Here is a 17,151-nt window from a genome sequence, read left to right as displayed (position 1 = left end):
GATTTCATTAACTGCGAATTTCTAGTACGGGTCATATGCGTCCGTTTTGGGTAGGTCAACGGTTATTTTATCGCATAATATTTTTGTCCTTAATTTTTAAGCATTTTTGACTCTAGATTATTAAGTTATGAGGTATTCTAATACTAAAAGTTACTCTTGCTTTAAGTTGATAAAATACACCGTTTTTTTTTGAAATTTTTTTTCAATTTTTATTTAAATTTAAAAAACGAAAAATTTTCAATTCGATTTTTCTAGAAAACCGTGTATCCTACGGACTTAAACCAAGAGTACCTTTTAGTACTAGAATACCTCACAACTTAATAATCCAGTGTCAAAAATGCTTAAAAGTTACAGACAAAAAAGTTATGTGATAAAATAACCGTTGCCCTACCCAAAACGGACGCCTATGATCGGTACTAGAAATTGGCAATGGATGGAATCGATTTATCTCTGAAAGATAAATATACGTACCGATTTTCGTTTTTCTAAATTGAAGCGTTCTGGAGGTATTTAAGAAAAACTAATTACAAGAAGCCATCTTCAAAGAGCTCTAGCTCCTTTAGGAAGCATTTTCGGACTAGGCGAATTGAGCTAAATTGTCTTAAAATTATCTGAAGAATCTCCTGTCTTCGTTTGTCGGTAGAGTTTCTGGACACCCTGTATAAACAGAGAGCTCGTGGCGTTATTGGTAGAGCATTCGGCTACAGATCGAGAGGTCTTGGGTTCAAATCCGGACCATTCCTATTGTTTTTGTTTGGAAAGTGATAAGCATTAAAATTAGTTTAATATTTAAATAAAATAAAAATAAACTATTTAAAGTATATTTTTTTCAGAAATGAATAACCATTTTCAATTTCGTTGCAAAACGAAAATACAGCCGAACCATATTCCAGTCCAATCAGAGAGTGCTGCAAGCACCTCTACCGGTTTCGAAACTTATTAGTCTCTCATCAGGAGGCACATATGCTGCTCTCCCCGATCCAACCAAAACAAACCCCAGCGTGCAGTCCCGAATTGCAACGAACGAAATGGCATAGATGCCCAGGGCCGCGCCAAGGCTTTCAAGCGCCCCGGGGCAAGTAATTTTAGGCGCCCCTTTCTTCCTTCCTTTGTACGTAGGTTTTTGTAGCATAGTGAATCGTTATACGGTATACCTACAAACTATTTTTTAAGTGTTTGGAAAGTATCATCATCATCATAATCTAACCGTTAGCTTCCACTGTTGAACATAGGCCTCCTCTAAGTTTCTCCATGTCTCCCTATCTTGAGCTACCAGCTATCCAGTTCCCGGCAGTTCTCTTTACATCGTCACACCAGCGCGTTGGTGGTCGATCTCTGCTTCGTTTATCCGATTGTCCGCCCGCGGTCTCTATTCCATAATCTTCTAGTCTAGCTGTTGTTTGGTGTTCTTGCCACATGACCTGCACATCTCTATTTCTTTTTTGCTACATGTTCATGTCTTTGATTTTTGTTCTTTGCCTGATATTATATTTGGTATTTTGTCTCCTTGTGATTCTTAGCGGGCCCTCTGGGTAACCCTTATCTTCTGCTCTTATATTTTCAGCAGCAGGAAAGTAATATACTGATAAGTTATGATGAATACTATAAATATTTACAAATAACAACGATTACATTATCAGAGAACAAATAAATATATAATTATTATTATAGTCCATTTGCTCACGGTTTTTGCTCCGTATTTTAAAGAACCGCTTGGATTGACATTAAATTTGGCATACGCATAGCTAAATTTATAACAAAGAAAAAAATTGATATTGCGTCGTCGGAGATGAAAAAATATATTATGTTAAAATTAAGTCCGGAAGTGGATAAACTGACTAATTCTAAGCAACTTTTGTTCCATATACAGTTTTTTCACTAAGTCAATATTTTTCGAGTTACTTGTGAGTGAATTTGTTCAATTTTCAACATAAAACCACGCTTTTTCGCAAATAACAAAAAATGTGTATTTTATTGAACAAAATGTTCTTGGCAAACATATATGTAGCTTATAAAGAAATTTAAAAAAAACTTGCGCACGCATGAAGTCGGTAGATCTAGTAGAGGAAGAGTTCTAGCTCGAGAAAAGTGGGTTGTTATTCGTCAAATTCAAAATCGAACATTTCAACGTGAACTAAGCAAAAAATGAAGCGCTTTTGGGGCAAAATTTATAACTTTTTTAAAGTCTTAAAAAGCTTTATTTTTGTTTTTTAAAAAGTTTCTAGTAGCAAAAGTAAGCCAGTAACGCTGAAAATAAAGTTCGTCTCTTCTTTTTGGTAAAAAAATCGTTACAGCTTTACAATTTACATACTTCACTTATGTATATTTATACAGGGTGTCCAGAAATTCTACCAACAAACGAAGACAGGAGATTACTCAGATGAATTTAAGACATTTTAACCCAATTCTTCTAGTCTGAAAATGCTTCCTAAGGGAGCTAGAGCTCTTTGAAAATGACTTCTTGTAATTAGTTTTTCTTAAATAACTCCAGATCGCTTTTATTTAGAAAAATGAAAATTGGTACGTATATTTATCTTCCAGAGATAAATGGATTACATTTATTGTGAATTTCTAGTACCGGTCATAGGCGTCCGTTTTGGGTAGGGTAACGGTTATTTTATCGCATAACATTTATGTCTTTAACTTTTAAGCATTTTTAATACTGGATTATTAAATTATGAGGTATGCTAGTACTAAAAGGTACTCTTGCTTTAAGTCGGTGGAACCAGGTAAGGTACTCTTGCTTTTCTAGAAAAATCGATTTGAAAATTTTTCGTTTTTTGAATTTCCAAAAAAATTTTCAAAACAAAACCATTTAGAAAAACGAAAACTGGTACGTTTATTTATATTCCAGAGACGAATCGATTTCATTAATTGCGAATTTCTAGTACCGGTCATATGCGTCCGTTTTGGGTAGGTGAAGGGTTATTTTATCGCATACCTTTTTTGTATTTAATTTTTAAGAATTTTTGACTTTAGATTATTAAATTATGAGGTATTCTAGTACTAAAAGTTACTGTTTCTATAAATTGGTAAAATACACCGTTTTTTTAAAAACTTTTTTCCATTTTTTTTCAAATTCAAAAAACGAAAAATTTTAAAATCGATTTTTTTAGAAAACGGTGTGTCCTACCGACTACTAAATCAAGAGTACCTTTTAGTACCAGAATATCTCATAATATAATAATCCAGTATCAAAAATGCTTAAAAGTTAAAAACAAAAAGTTATGCGATAAAATAAACGTTGCCCTACCCAAAACGGACGCCTATGACCCTTACTAGAAATTCACAATGGATGAAATCGATTTATCTCTGGAAGATAAATATGCGTACCAATTTTTGTTTTTCTAAATAGAAGCGTTCTGGAGGTATTTAAGAAAAACTAATTACAAGACGCCATCTTCAAAGACCTCTAGCTCCCTTAGTAAGCATTTTTGGACTAGAATAATTGGGTTAAAAGTCTTAAAATTATATGAGGAACCTCCTGTCTTCGTTTGTCGGTAGAGTTTCTGTACACCCTGTATGATCAGGAAGTTTCACCATTTCAAAGTGCTTATTTTTGAAAAAAAAAAATGGTTTTAAATTAAAAAAAAAATAATTTGAAATTTTGAAGTAAATGCCTTTTTTTCAAAATTTTTCCTAAGAATATATTTTCGATAAAATACTTAATTTTTGAGTTACTTGCAAAAAACCGTCTAAAAACGTGTTTTTTTGTTGAAAAATTAACATATCTATTCACTCTCAAATAACTCAAAAAGTAGATATTGACTTAAGTAATATAAAAACATTATAAAACAACTTAACTTTATAGTTACTTACAATTCGTCAGTTTATCCACTTCCGGACATATTTTGAACGTGTATTTTTTACCCCCGTGAAGGGGTAGTACTCCTCTAGGGCAAAAGCACACGTCGACACAATATCAGTTTCTTCTTTGACGTGTTAGCTATGTGTATGCAAAATTAATGTTAATCCAAGCTATTATTTAAAATTCAGAGGTTTTGCAATATTTTACCGTGAGTGAATGGAGTAATAGTTCAGTTTCATGAGAGAAATAACGGTTTGTACACATTGGGGATCAAAGTAATAATATCTGCTATTTTTATATCTACCTACGATTGGTAAATTTTCAATTTTACAAGATAATAAAATATTACTAATATTTCTGGTAATTTCGGTATTACCAAATTTTTTTTTCACCTACCGGCGCCTTTTTCGTTCGGCGCCGGGAGGCACCGCCCCTCTCCGCCCTTATGGACGGCGCGGCCCTGTAGATGCCCTAGCGGCAACTGCTAGCAAAGACTAAGTTTTCACTCTAATGGCATACAACATATCCCACCAGAATGAAAACAATGGGAACCTTCTCTGGTTACACCTCCGAGGCTTCTACAATATGCAAGCCATACGGATGCTGAGACTAAGGAAGATGAGGGAATTCTACAATTTACAATTCACGTCACATCTGCTCAGCGCGGTAAAGTTCCAACGAGACTGGTTCCCTTCATACTCCACACAGAGTAAATGTAAATCAAAAATGAATAACCATTTTCAATTTCGTTGCAAAACGAAAATACAGCCGAACCATATTCCAGTCCAATCAGAGAGTGCTGCAAGCACCTCTACCGGTTTCGAAACTTATTAGTCTCTCATCAGGAGGCACATATGCTGCTCTCCCCGATCCAACCAAAACAAACCCCAGCGTGCAGTCCCGAATTGCAACGAACGAAATGGCATAGATGCCCTAGCGGCAACTGCTAGCAAAGACTAAGTTTTCACTCTAATGGCATACAACATATCCCACCAGAATGAAAACAATGGGAACCTTCTCTGGTTACACCTCCGAGGCTTCTACAATATGCAAGCCATACGGATGCTGAGACTAAGGAAGATGAGGGAATTCTACAATTTACAATTCACGTCACATCTGCTCAGCGCGGTAAAGTTCCAACGAGACTGGTTCCCTTCATACTCCACACAGAGTAAATGTAAATCAAAAATGAATAACCATTTTCAATTTCGTTGCAAAACGAAAATACAGCCGAACCATATTCCAGTCCAATCAGAGAGTGCTGCAAGCACCTCTACCGGTTTCAAAACTTATTAGTCTCTCATCAGGAGGCACATATGCTGCTCTCCCCGATCCAACCAAAACAAACAGTTTGGTTTGTTGTGGTTGGATCGGGGAGAGCAGCATATGTGCCTCCTGATGAGAGACTAATAAGTTTCGAAACCGGTAGAGGTGCTTGCAGCACTCTCTGATTGGAGTGGAATATGGTTCGGCTGTATTTTCGTTTTGCAACGAAATTGAAAATGGTTATTCATTTTTGATTTACATTTACTCTGTGTGGAGTATGAAGGGAACCAGTCTCGTTGGAACTTTACCGCGCTGAGCAGATGTGACGTGAATTGTAAATTGTAGAATTCCCTCATCTTCCTTAGTCTCAGCATCCGTATGGCTTGCATATTGTAGAAGCCTCGGAGGTGTAACCAGAGAAGGTTCCCATTGTTTTCATTCTGGTGGGATATGTTGTATGCCATTAGAGTGAAAACTTAGTCTATATTTTTTTCGTTGAAATCATATAATAGGAGTAAAACTTCTTACAAGCGTACAAAGTACACACATTCTTTTTTTGTATGAGCCAAAGTTAGGCTCAGGTGGAGTCTTTAGCCGATTCCTTGTGAAAGTAACAAGAAATGAGTGTGTAGTAGTGAATACCAGATCGGTATTTTAGCGGTTTTCTTTCTGTTATTGTCTGTAGGTCGTACATAACTGTGCCTGATGTGAGTGAAGAGTATGTTGTTATAAGAATAAAGTAACCCAAGTGTCGCGAGACGTGTAGTCCCCAGTCTTTAATAAAAAAGTAATGGTTTAACAAACCATCATAATTTCTTTCTTTAGTCAAATGAAAGAAAAGAAAACAATTTTAAGTAATTAATTAAGAGAAGTGTCTCACCAATAATAATACAAGCAGTTACTTCTTTAATCGATAAACCATGGAATTTTATCTTTTGATATAAATGATAATATATGTACTGTAGAACTCTAAATATCACGTGCAAAGTGCAGTGTGGTGTCAAAAAGAGATGGCGAGGAGAAAGTCTACACGAGTTACCAGTAGCAGCTAACACCGACTAGAACACCAGGTATTTATAATGAACTTTTTATGAACTTTTATTTTCCAAAATCTCATAACCAAATAGAGGACCTTTTTTTCCCTATTAATTCATTTGGTAAAACTACAATTTTTCTCCTTATTGTTTTAAATAAACTATAAATGCTTATGTTTAACTTTGTATGAGTTTTTTTCTTTTGCACATCGATCTCTAATCTTTATTTTTAAAAAGGCAGACAATACTTGAGATAGAAATGGTAAGTACCTACTTATAATAAACCTAAAGAAGAGTAAAGTAAACTAAAGTAAAGCAAGTTCTTTTTTACATTTAAATATAGGCATATAATAGTAAATTCTAATAAGTTTATGGCGCCCAAGATTCAATATATTTTAATATCAAAATTATTTAAGAACCTATACCCCTTATGTCTGAGAACTGAGCGTACAATATATTGTGCTACAACACTATAAGAGTGAATTTTAATCTTACTATCTTAAAGTGCCCTCTTCTCAATGGAGGTTGGCTGCTATATTGCAAACTCTTCTATTTCTTCAGCTGTCTTTATTAGCTGTTCAAAATTTAGTCCTGTCTATTGTCAGATATTTCTTAGCCATGATAGTTTTTCCCTTCCTAGTACTCTCTTTCCCTCGATCTTTCTTTTCACTGTTAGTTGAGCATATTGGTACTTATTATTTATCAGTATGTGGCCTAGTTATGCAGTTTTTCTAACTATGACTGAGCTAAAAAGTTCTCGTTCCTTCATTCTTCGTTTGAGGTGTGCGATGTCCATGAAATTTTGGGGATTCTCCGGTAGATCCACATTTCAAAGGCCTCCAATTTATCTACGGTTGATGTTTTAATGGCCCCCCTTTTCAACTACATAGAGAAGAGTCGGCCAGACTCTTTGTAGCATGTTGACTCTTTGTAGTCTTTGTTTTTCAGTAGCATTTTGATAAACGTAGTCCAATTTTGAGTTTTATTCGAGAGTTATATAGCATTTTTTTTGATTTTTTCGAAATATTTTCTGGCCTGTTCTATTTTCGATGTTATTTCTAGATCAAGATTTATGCTGTTATCGATCCAACATCCCAGGTACTTGAATTTTGAACTCACATACCAAGATGGTTCTGTCGATGCCTCGTTGTAAACCCAAGACGACGTAAACCTGGCGTTTTGGTTCGAGTATAAGTTTTTTATTAGTTTGAGGTCCTTCCCATTTAAACCGACTTCTTGCAAATCTTCTAATAGTAGGTTGTGTCCTACTCCATCAAATGCTTTTTCGAAGTCTATGAGCATGTACATACGTATATCTTTCTGTTGTTTGTAGCATTTTTGAGTCAGAACTAGTAAACTGAACAGGGCTTCTCTCGTTCCCACGCCCGCCAGTTCTGAATCCAAATTGATCGTTTCCGATGATTGTTTCGCACTTTTTATAGTTTCGGTTATGTACGAATTTTATTAGGAACTCGTTAAAGTGTTGTGAGTTTGGCTGGCTTTTTCGTTAGCTGGATGAATATTGATTCTAGCCAGCCTTGAGGTTTTTTTCCTATATCATAAATGCGATTGATAAAAGGACAAATATTTTGATGTTTTCTTCTTTGATTTATTTCACCATTTCTGAGTATATTCCATCTGGATCTTTTGGAATTTTAATCAGTAAATATTAAGAACAAATTCAAAAGTAAGATCACGAAAATGAATAAAGAAAATTAATAATAAAGAAAGAGACAACGAAAACTTACCTGCATTATTGGCCATTGCGTACAACAAACTCAACCCAAACAAGGCAGCGTAATCGTTCTCCGTACAGTCTAGAGCCTCATAAACAGTCTCTAAAAAAGGAAAGTTTGTTATTCCAGCCCCATCGGCAGGGATCACCATCCTCTGCTTCTCCTCGTCGGTAACGTTCGTGTTCGTCTGCTCGTCCACGATATTCTCCTTGGAACTACTACTTTCCCTATCACTGGGCACACTTCCCGAAGCTTCGTCCTCGGAATTTTGCCTTTCTTTTATTTTTTCATAGTATTCCAAAAGTTTGTCCACGCCGTTTTCGAAAACCGTTCGGTCGGTTTTTAGGATTATCCAGGCTAGTGTTTGTACTAAAGGTGAGTGCGAGAGGATAAGGAATACTTGCGATAGGAGAAATAGGGCTACGACGCAGGATACTTTGCCATTGGTTATATCATGAACCTAAAAATTAAGAGATTATAATTAGAAATAAAGCTCTGTCTGTGTTATGGTTAGGCGATTTTTGTGCTTTCTGTGTTACTACTCCTTTAATTTTTAGATTTTTAGTCTATTTTTATATAAAAAGCAGTTGTTGTTAGAACTCTTTAGCGACGTATTAATATAATATAATATTTATGGATTACCGTTGAGGGCCGACATGATCAACCAAAAAAGAAGATGTATCTGATGATTTTTCTAGTGACTTTCTTGGGTATGAATCTTTGTCTTTTTAGTTTACTCCTCCTGGTTAAAAAATAAACCATAGTTGTGGGGTGAACTGAGTAGCTCTACAACAGATACAGCCGGTCCCACGCCCGGAAAAAAGAGGAGAGATATAGAAGGAACACCTCAAAAAATCATACAGAAGTAAAAAACTTCGTTTGTACAATGGTATAAAAAAGTTTATTAAAAACCATTAAAAGTCATCCAAAAGGATTCGGAAAACGTTTTCGATGTAGATCAGATCATCTTCAGTGCCTAGAACGAAGTATTTCCACGTTAGAATGAAAACAAAAGGTTAAAATTGTGACTAGTTGAAGAAAAATGTGACAATACTTACGTTCTGCTTAGTACATGAAACTAGCAACCTTATGAAATTGGTAACATCGAGAAATATGGTTTACATGATACTTATATAATATTTATAGCGACTCCAAGTCGATGTTAAAAGATTGAATGTGTTAGGAGTGCTCAAAGGGCAACATGGTTCCCTGCTCGATAAAAACTTGTGGTTCTTGACAGTTCAATGGACACAGACCAACAAAAGTGAATGAAATGACAATCTAATTATTAGACAGAAGCGACATGACAAGACAGGTAGTCAATTTTTGGTTATGAATTTAAAAGTAGTGTTGTTTAGAACTTAGATTATTAGTTAAGCTGAATGTATATTAATAACTGTATTAAAGTGAAATTTAAATTATAATAAATTATATTTTAATGAAAAAGTCTAAAAAGCAACTCTATATTACAGAAAGAACTGTTGTTAATGTTAAATTGATAAAAATATTACTCATAGTAGAGTCAATGACGTCATTGATGACAGTTTTGAAAAGAAGACGAAAGTTTAATTTAGTTTGAAATAGAAAGAGAAAGAAAAATAATTATTGTTTTCAACTTGCTTCTGCTAAACACTCTTTTCTACTTAAAAACTTCTACAGTAATATATTTATATTTCTTCCATTTCAGTCTGTTTACTCCATTACCTTCTATAGATTTAAAATTATCAGTTCACTAATTCAGACAATAAATTAAATTAAAATATTTTTTCAATTTGTTAACAACCATTACAACCACAATAATAGGCAACTAACATTACTCTTTTTATTTTTACAACATCACTATGTATCTTACCTTTGTACGTCTATAAGTTGTTCACATTAATTATTATTTTTCTTTCTCTTTCTATTTCAAACTAAATTAAACTTTCGTCTTCTTTTCAAAACTGTCATCAATGACGTCATTGACTCTACTATGAGTAATATTTTTATCAATTTAACATTAACAACAATTCTTTCTGTAATAGAGAGTTGCTTTTTAGACTTTTTCATTAAAATCTAATTTATTATAATTTAAATTTCACTTTAATACAGTTATTAATATACATTCAGCTTAACTAATAATCTAAATTCTAAACAACACTACTAATAATTCTGTCTAATAATTAGATTGTCATCTCCTTCACTTTTGTTGGTCTGTGCCCATTGAACTGGCAAGAAACATAAGTTTTTATCGAGTAGGGAACCATGTTGACCTTTGAGCACTCCTAACACATTCAATCTTTTAACATCGACTTGGAGTCTCTATAAATATTATATAAGTATCATGTAAACCATATTTCTCGATGTTACCAATTTCATAAGGTTGCTAGTTTCATGTACTAAGCAGAACTTAAGTATTGCCACATTTTTTTTCTTCAACTAGTCACAATTTTAACCTTTTGCATTCATTCTAACGTGGAAATACTTCGTTCTAGGCACTGAAGATGATCTGATCTAGATCGAAAACGTTTTGCGAATCCTTTTGGATGACTTTTAATGGTTTTTAATAAAATTTTTTATACCATTGTACAAACGAAGTTTTTTACTTCTGTATGATTTTTTAATTATGGTATACAGATTTTATACCTCTATAAAAGGCCAGAGTTCAGCTGTCCAGGCTGCTAGTACTGTGTGAGAGCCCCTTGTCTAGGGCTACCGACGAAGATCAACGGTGGATGGATCAGATGAGGTTCTATTAAATGGTCCTGAAAGCTGAAGAATATTGAAAGGAAGGCCGATCATTCCTGAAAGACAAATGGGAAGAACACCCCGAGAAAAAATTACCCGGTAGGGGTTTAGACATTGGGGCTGCTCCCCATTACTTGATACAGTAAATTCGGGAGGAACACTTGGACGACGACCACGGCGACGAAACAGGACAATGAATTTTGCAAACATGGAACCTACAGGGCTAGCGAGGTAAAACGGAAGACGTTACTAAAGGACTAGAACAAGAAACAATATCGATATCTGTCATTACAGAAACAAAAAGAAAAGACAAGGGAATCACACGTGGATAATTTGTTCAAGATTTTTAGCTACGTACCGAAGGACCAGAGAGCGGCCAAGGGGGTATTTATACTATACTTATTGAACAAAAACTAAATAACAAATTGGGAAGCATTTAATAAAAAAATAGTAACTGCGAATCTACACATCTACGGACACAAAATTACTATATTAGGCGTATATGACCCAATGAAGATAAATCAGTACCTGATCTGAGAATACTTGAACCTTTTTTTTTTAATTTTAATGGCATGGACTTTATGTCAGTCAGCCAGTCACAACTTGACTACTATATCAAGAAGATTAAATATTTAAAGACCGTAAGTCCATAAAATATCAATAACGAAGAAAAATTAGTTCAATAGCTGTTGAGAGGTAATTTATGTACTGAAATAAAGAGATGGTACTAAGCTAAGGTAAGCTAATTATAGCCTCCTTTCAACATCATAGGTGTGTTCAAAAACGATCTGCAAAAATTTAATAACAATCACAATAAGATAAGAATAATAATAAACAAGACGGTGAGGTCCTCAAAGTTCCATAGCAAGTTTTTTCTTTGTTTTTATCTTCCGCGGCTCCCTACTCAATTCGAAAGCCGCCTTGCTATGGACTGTCCAAGTTGCTCACCATATTTTCTCTATATACATACATACACATATACACACATATACTTTTAATACTTGACACTACAAAACTATTTTGGTACTTGATAGAAACATCACCAACACATTATACATACTCTCTTGTCCATTGGCTAAGATACTAAGCTAATATATAAATCAATTGTATTACAATTTACGACAAACACAAGTTCATTTTCCAATTAGTATAGAATATCTACTAAGTTGTCATAAAATGGAAATATTTAAATTACTCATAAACTACTTGAAAGAAACAAATATAGTCATTTGAGTCAGATAGGTGGGAATATAACAAAACTAATAAATTGAGGTAAAAATAAAATAAAAATCTGTGGCTAACGGACCCGCATCCAAGCCATTTTTTCACACACACACATAAGATACTAAGGATATTAAACGGAGCTGGTATCTTAAGTCTATGTAGCTGCTGAATAAATCGATCTGTTTCATTCTTATATTTTTGGCATTCAAAAAAAATATGATCTAAATCACCTTTTTTATCTCAATTTGGACATCGATCATTTTCGAGAACACGAATTTTATACAGGTGTGTGGGATAACAGGCGTGACCAAAACGAAGACGTGTTATAATTGTGATGTATTTTCTTGAATAATTATATGGCTGGAACCACGTTCTATTCGGTATTTTCTTTTGTATACTACAGTACCTAGAAGGGTTGGTATAAGTATGATGTGACCAACATTCATTCCAAATTGTGAGTTATTTCATTTTAATATAAGAGACTGCATCACAAAAACTTATAGGATGTTTATTAGGCAAACCATTTTTTACACTTCTTTTCGCCAGCATATCAACATGCTCATTATGTTCAAGACCGATAATATGTGCTTTAACCCAAACAAAATTAATCTTTTTATTAACTTTATGTAGTTCCAAAAAGCGTTTTTTGATTGCATATATGATATAATTGGAGGAGTAACTTGGGTACTTAGTCAAAACCAAGGAATTTAAAACAGACAGGGAGTCCGATATAATTATTGCAGAATCAATTGTAGACTGACTTACATACGTCAAAGCTTCGTAGATTGCAATAGCTTCAGCACTAAATATAGAAAATATGTTATCTAGTTTGTAGGAATAATTAATATTTTTGGATGGAATATAAAAAGCACATCCTACACCATCCTCGGACTTAGAAGCATCAGTATATATAGCCACAGATTCTTCAAAGCTTGCTAGTATAGAGTTTAATAAGTTAATATTAATGTGAAAATTATCACTGTATGAAGGTTTTACAATCTTGATATTCAGGAACAGTGAATTGTAATCATCAAGGTCAGATAGAATTGGGCTGGGATAATATAATTCACTAAGGATATCTTGGACAGGACACATCCATAATCCAATATTAATCTGAAATAGGCACGATAGAAAAGTAATGCGGTTTCAACGTTAGCTCCCCACCAAGTTCTAGTGAACATTTTTAGAAAATTCAAACCTTTCATACATCGGTCTAACATGTAATTGATATGCATTTTCCAAGTCAATTTTCTATCAAGTACCATGCCAAGATATTTGATTGAGTCTTTAAGGGGAAATTTATAAGAACCTAGGGTAATGTGAAAACACAAATTTCAGACTTGGAATGGGAAATCTGAAGACCATTTGCTGTTAACCATTCATGAACAACACCAAAGATATCTTTAAGAAAAGCCATAGTGGTATCAAATTTATTATTTTCAGTATATATGCAAAGGTCATCTGCATATTGTACTATTTTAAATGGAATATGATTAAAACTTAATTGGTGTAAATCAACGGTATACAGGTTAAACCTTTCAAATATACTTTTATTAAATTTTGATTATATTCATAATGCAGATGCTTTTCTACTTTTCTAATTGGCAAAGATGTCCATAAGTTTCTAAAAATCGTATGCTTTTACCAAATCATTCTCAATGCACAAAGTTGTTAGGTCAGTTAACTGTTCTTGTTTCATTGTAGATCTCATAGCATTTTTTGCGAGAAAGACAACCAAAGGATCTTTTTTCTTCTGTGACTCATTATGCAAACACATAATGGTGGTTCCGGTTTTGCACATTACCGGTCATTGGTAATGTGCAAAATATTCTTAAATCAATAACGACGTTAGGAAATATTGATTCCGATTTGACAAAATTAAGTTTCTCCTATGTAGAATATTATCCTTGTATATCACTCTCAAATGAAAAAATTTGTCTATCAATAATTATTCACTGATATCTTCTTTATAAAACTCATGCAACGTATCAATTGTTTTCTTAATATTGTTGTCATCTTTATCTCGGAATGTCTATAACATCTTAAATAGCGAATTAATTTCATTTACCGCATTCAATCTTCTGGTTAATTGCTTATTATACAATATAAATATGATTATTTCATTCATAGGAGATTCTGACCAATAGAAAGCTACAGAAATCTGAATTAAATCGATAATTTTTGATAACCTCTGTCGTTAAGTATATTACGTCAGATGCCCTTCGTTGCTACGAAAAAATACATTCAGTGACATTAATGACAATTAATGTTTTAAAAATTATAAAAGTGATGACTTTCAATCGTCAAATATTTATAAAAACTATGTGTTTAATGGTACTTACATAAATAAATTACAATAAAATTTTGGTTTTGAACAGTTTTATTCATGAAATAATCGCAACAAATTGCACTCGACCTCTGAAATTAATATAGAATTTTTGCTCTCGTGACACTTTGACATAATTTCTAACTAATTAAATTTCTAAATTAAAACTGTCAAAGTGTCACTCGGGAAAAATTCAATGATTTCAGAGCTCTTGTGCAATTACTACAGATAATATTAATTATTTCACAGCGAAATATTGCGTCGGGAACAAAATTATCAGTAGCATCATTACTAGGCCCAGGAAAATCATCAAAAAATCTCGAAGGCTTCTTGCACCGATTTTCTTTAATTGATGTAAATTCTGGATTTATTTCATAATTCTGGCAACTAATTTAGACTCTTCAACAATGGAAGACCATGAATTTCTGATTTTTTGTAAATCTTCTAGAAGCCCTGATATATTTTTAATCTCCATATCCATAGTTATCTGACTGTAGACTGCACTGTAGAATTTTACTCTGATTCATTGTTTTTAAAATTTTAAACAAAATTGATGATATTAGTACATATGTACTCAAATTTTTTAATGTATGTATATTTTAATTGATTTCTTCTTCTGCAGCTTTATTAATTCCAGGTAATTTCTGTGCTAGTGGTTTAATGCTTTCAATCCTAGCAGACCAACGAGCGGAACTCATTGAATGTAGAAAAACACCTATATTTTTCTTTAATATCTCTCAGCGTTGTGGGCTGCTGCTAAATATATTTTAAAATTCCGAAAAAAGTTGTTACTTCAGGGCAAGATTCTGCTGCATGCACTCCACATAACTTCAAGCTGTGACAGGCACATGGGAAAAACAAATAAATATAAAAGAATATTTTTTCTTTCAAAATAGAGGTAAAAGTCATATTAAATATAGCCGGGTGTTAATTAAACGAATTATGCCCATAAAGTGAAGAGCAAAAAAAACGGGAGAAATTACCTCTTTGGTATGGTCGACGCCGGTCCCCTTACATCGCCGGGCCTCGGTAAAATGTATAGGTTGTACCGCCCTCTCGGCGGGCCTGCATCCTATTAACAACTAGAAGAGGTACTCTTAAAAATAGACAATCAGCGAAAGATAATAATCATGGGCGACGGTAACGCAAGAACTGGAAGAAGATAAAAGAATCCAGTAATACGTAACTTCGGCGAAGGAGTGACAAAAATAATGTGAAAAATAATAACGAAAATAGACTTACAATAGTATATTATGCAAAGAGCATTAAAATGATGGTCATTATGATGCGAGTATGCGGTTTACGACATGAGCCGTGTATGTTGACATGTATAAAATACGAGCATCATAATAACAATAATTAAATGCAAGTTGTCATACATGATTTTTTCTATGATCATTCACAACAATAAAAAAATATTCAAATTTATTTATGAAAATGGAGAAATATATAATAGTATATTATGCAACGAGCATTTAATGATGGTCATTATGAAGCGAGTATGAGGGATACGAAAGGAGCCGCCTAGCGGCGAGTTTCGTATAGAGTACGAGCTTCATAATGATAATTAAATGCAAGTTGTATACACGATTTTTTCTATGATCATTTACAACAAAAAATATATTCAAATTTATTAATTTTGTAACGCAAACAAATTTTGACAAAGTAGTTTGTCAGTTTGTTTACATATTGAGAACTGTCAAAGCGTATGTATTTGACTCGCCACTGGTCACTACGCGTGAGCCACCCATTGACATATTAAGCGTAGACAATACACGTTGGCATACTCACCAAAAAAGCGTAACGCGGAAACAGCATGGAAACAGTCGATCGGTGGTCTATCTATCTCTTTTAACCAAGCGATCCCGCGCATGTTACAGACAAAGATAGCTAGACCACTCAATTCTACGTCGGCGTTACACCTCGATGCATTGGGTGGCATATGACTAGCCCGGTCTATCCTTAACATGTCTCTGGTGCCACCTTCATCGCGAATGCGGTATTATTGCGATACTATTGATTAATCAATACTATTGATTATCGAGTACAACATCATAAACTCGTACATACACTAAAACAACTCGACATAGATCAAAAAGACATTCGTTGCGTAGAGGCTCTTTACTGGAATCAAACAGCTGTCGTCAAGGTGGATAATGAAACAACGCAAGCTCAAAAAATTCTCAGAGGTGTAAGATAGGGATGCATTCTCTCCCCACTACTGTTTAATCTATATTCAGAAAGTATCTTCCAGGAAGCTCTTGAGGAATGCGAAAGCGGCATCAAAGTGAATGGTACCTGGGTCAATAATATACGATATGCGGATGATTCGGTCTTAATAGCAGACAATATAGAAGACCTCCAAAACCTTCTTAATAAAATTGGAGAGCATAGCGAGAACATGGGACTTAGCATCAACATAAAAAAGACGAAGTTCCTTATAATCAACCGTCAATTATGTCAATATCAAAATGCAAGACTAGCATATAACAACCAAGATGTAGAGCGCGTAAGAAAGTTTAAGTACCTGGGAACCTGGCTATGTGAAGACTGGATGTCGGATATGGAAATTAAATGTCGGATAGAAAAAGCCAGATTCATGAAATTCAGAAACGTCTTTACGAACTCTGACTTTGACCTAAACCTAAGATTAAGATTCACAAAATGCTATATATGGTCGGTGCTCCTATATGGCATGGAAGGATGGACTTTAAAAATAAAAACAATGAATAAGCTAGAGGCATTTGAGATGTGGATCTATCGACGAATCCTTAAAGTTCCCTGGACCGCAAGAATAACAAATGAAGAAATCCTGAGAAGAATTGGTACAGAACGACAACTGATGTGCACAATTAAACAGAGAAAACGGCATACCTGGGACATATAATTAGAAATGAAAGATATCAGTTTCTGCAAACCTTAATTGAAGGAAAGATCGAAGGAAGAAGGGGAGGAGGCAGGAAGAAAATGTCATGGCTCCGTAATGTCAAACAATGGACAGGACTAAAAAACATAGGAGACCTAATACAT

General features: G+C 34.0%; 1 protein-coding gene across 3 annotated transcripts in view; it reads right to left on the bottom strand.

Moving 5' to 3' along the window:
- Window positions 1-17,151, bottom strand: part of LOC126882373 (protein CLEC16A homolog) — a 103,672-nt gene that overhangs the window by 43,455 nt on the left and 43,066 nt on the right. For all 3 annotated transcript variants that reach the window (XM_050647282.1, XM_050647284.1, XM_050647278.1), the window contains one exon: window positions 7,857-8,304. In XM_050647282.1, the coding sequence (XP_050503239.1) occupies window positions 7,857-8,304 (448 nt within the window). The remainder of the gene's footprint in view (window positions 1-7,856; window positions 8,305-17,151) is intronic.

Source organism: Diabrotica virgifera, chromosome 1 (assembly GCF_917563875.1).
Source record: "Diabrotica virgifera virgifera chromosome 1, PGI_DIABVI_V3a".
In the NCBI taxonomy this organism is placed as follows: domain Eukaryota; kingdom Metazoa; phylum Arthropoda; class Insecta; order Coleoptera; family Chrysomelidae; genus Diabrotica; species Diabrotica virgifera.
Note: the sequence above shows the minus strand (reverse complement) of the source record. Positions and strands in the feature narration are given on the sequence as shown.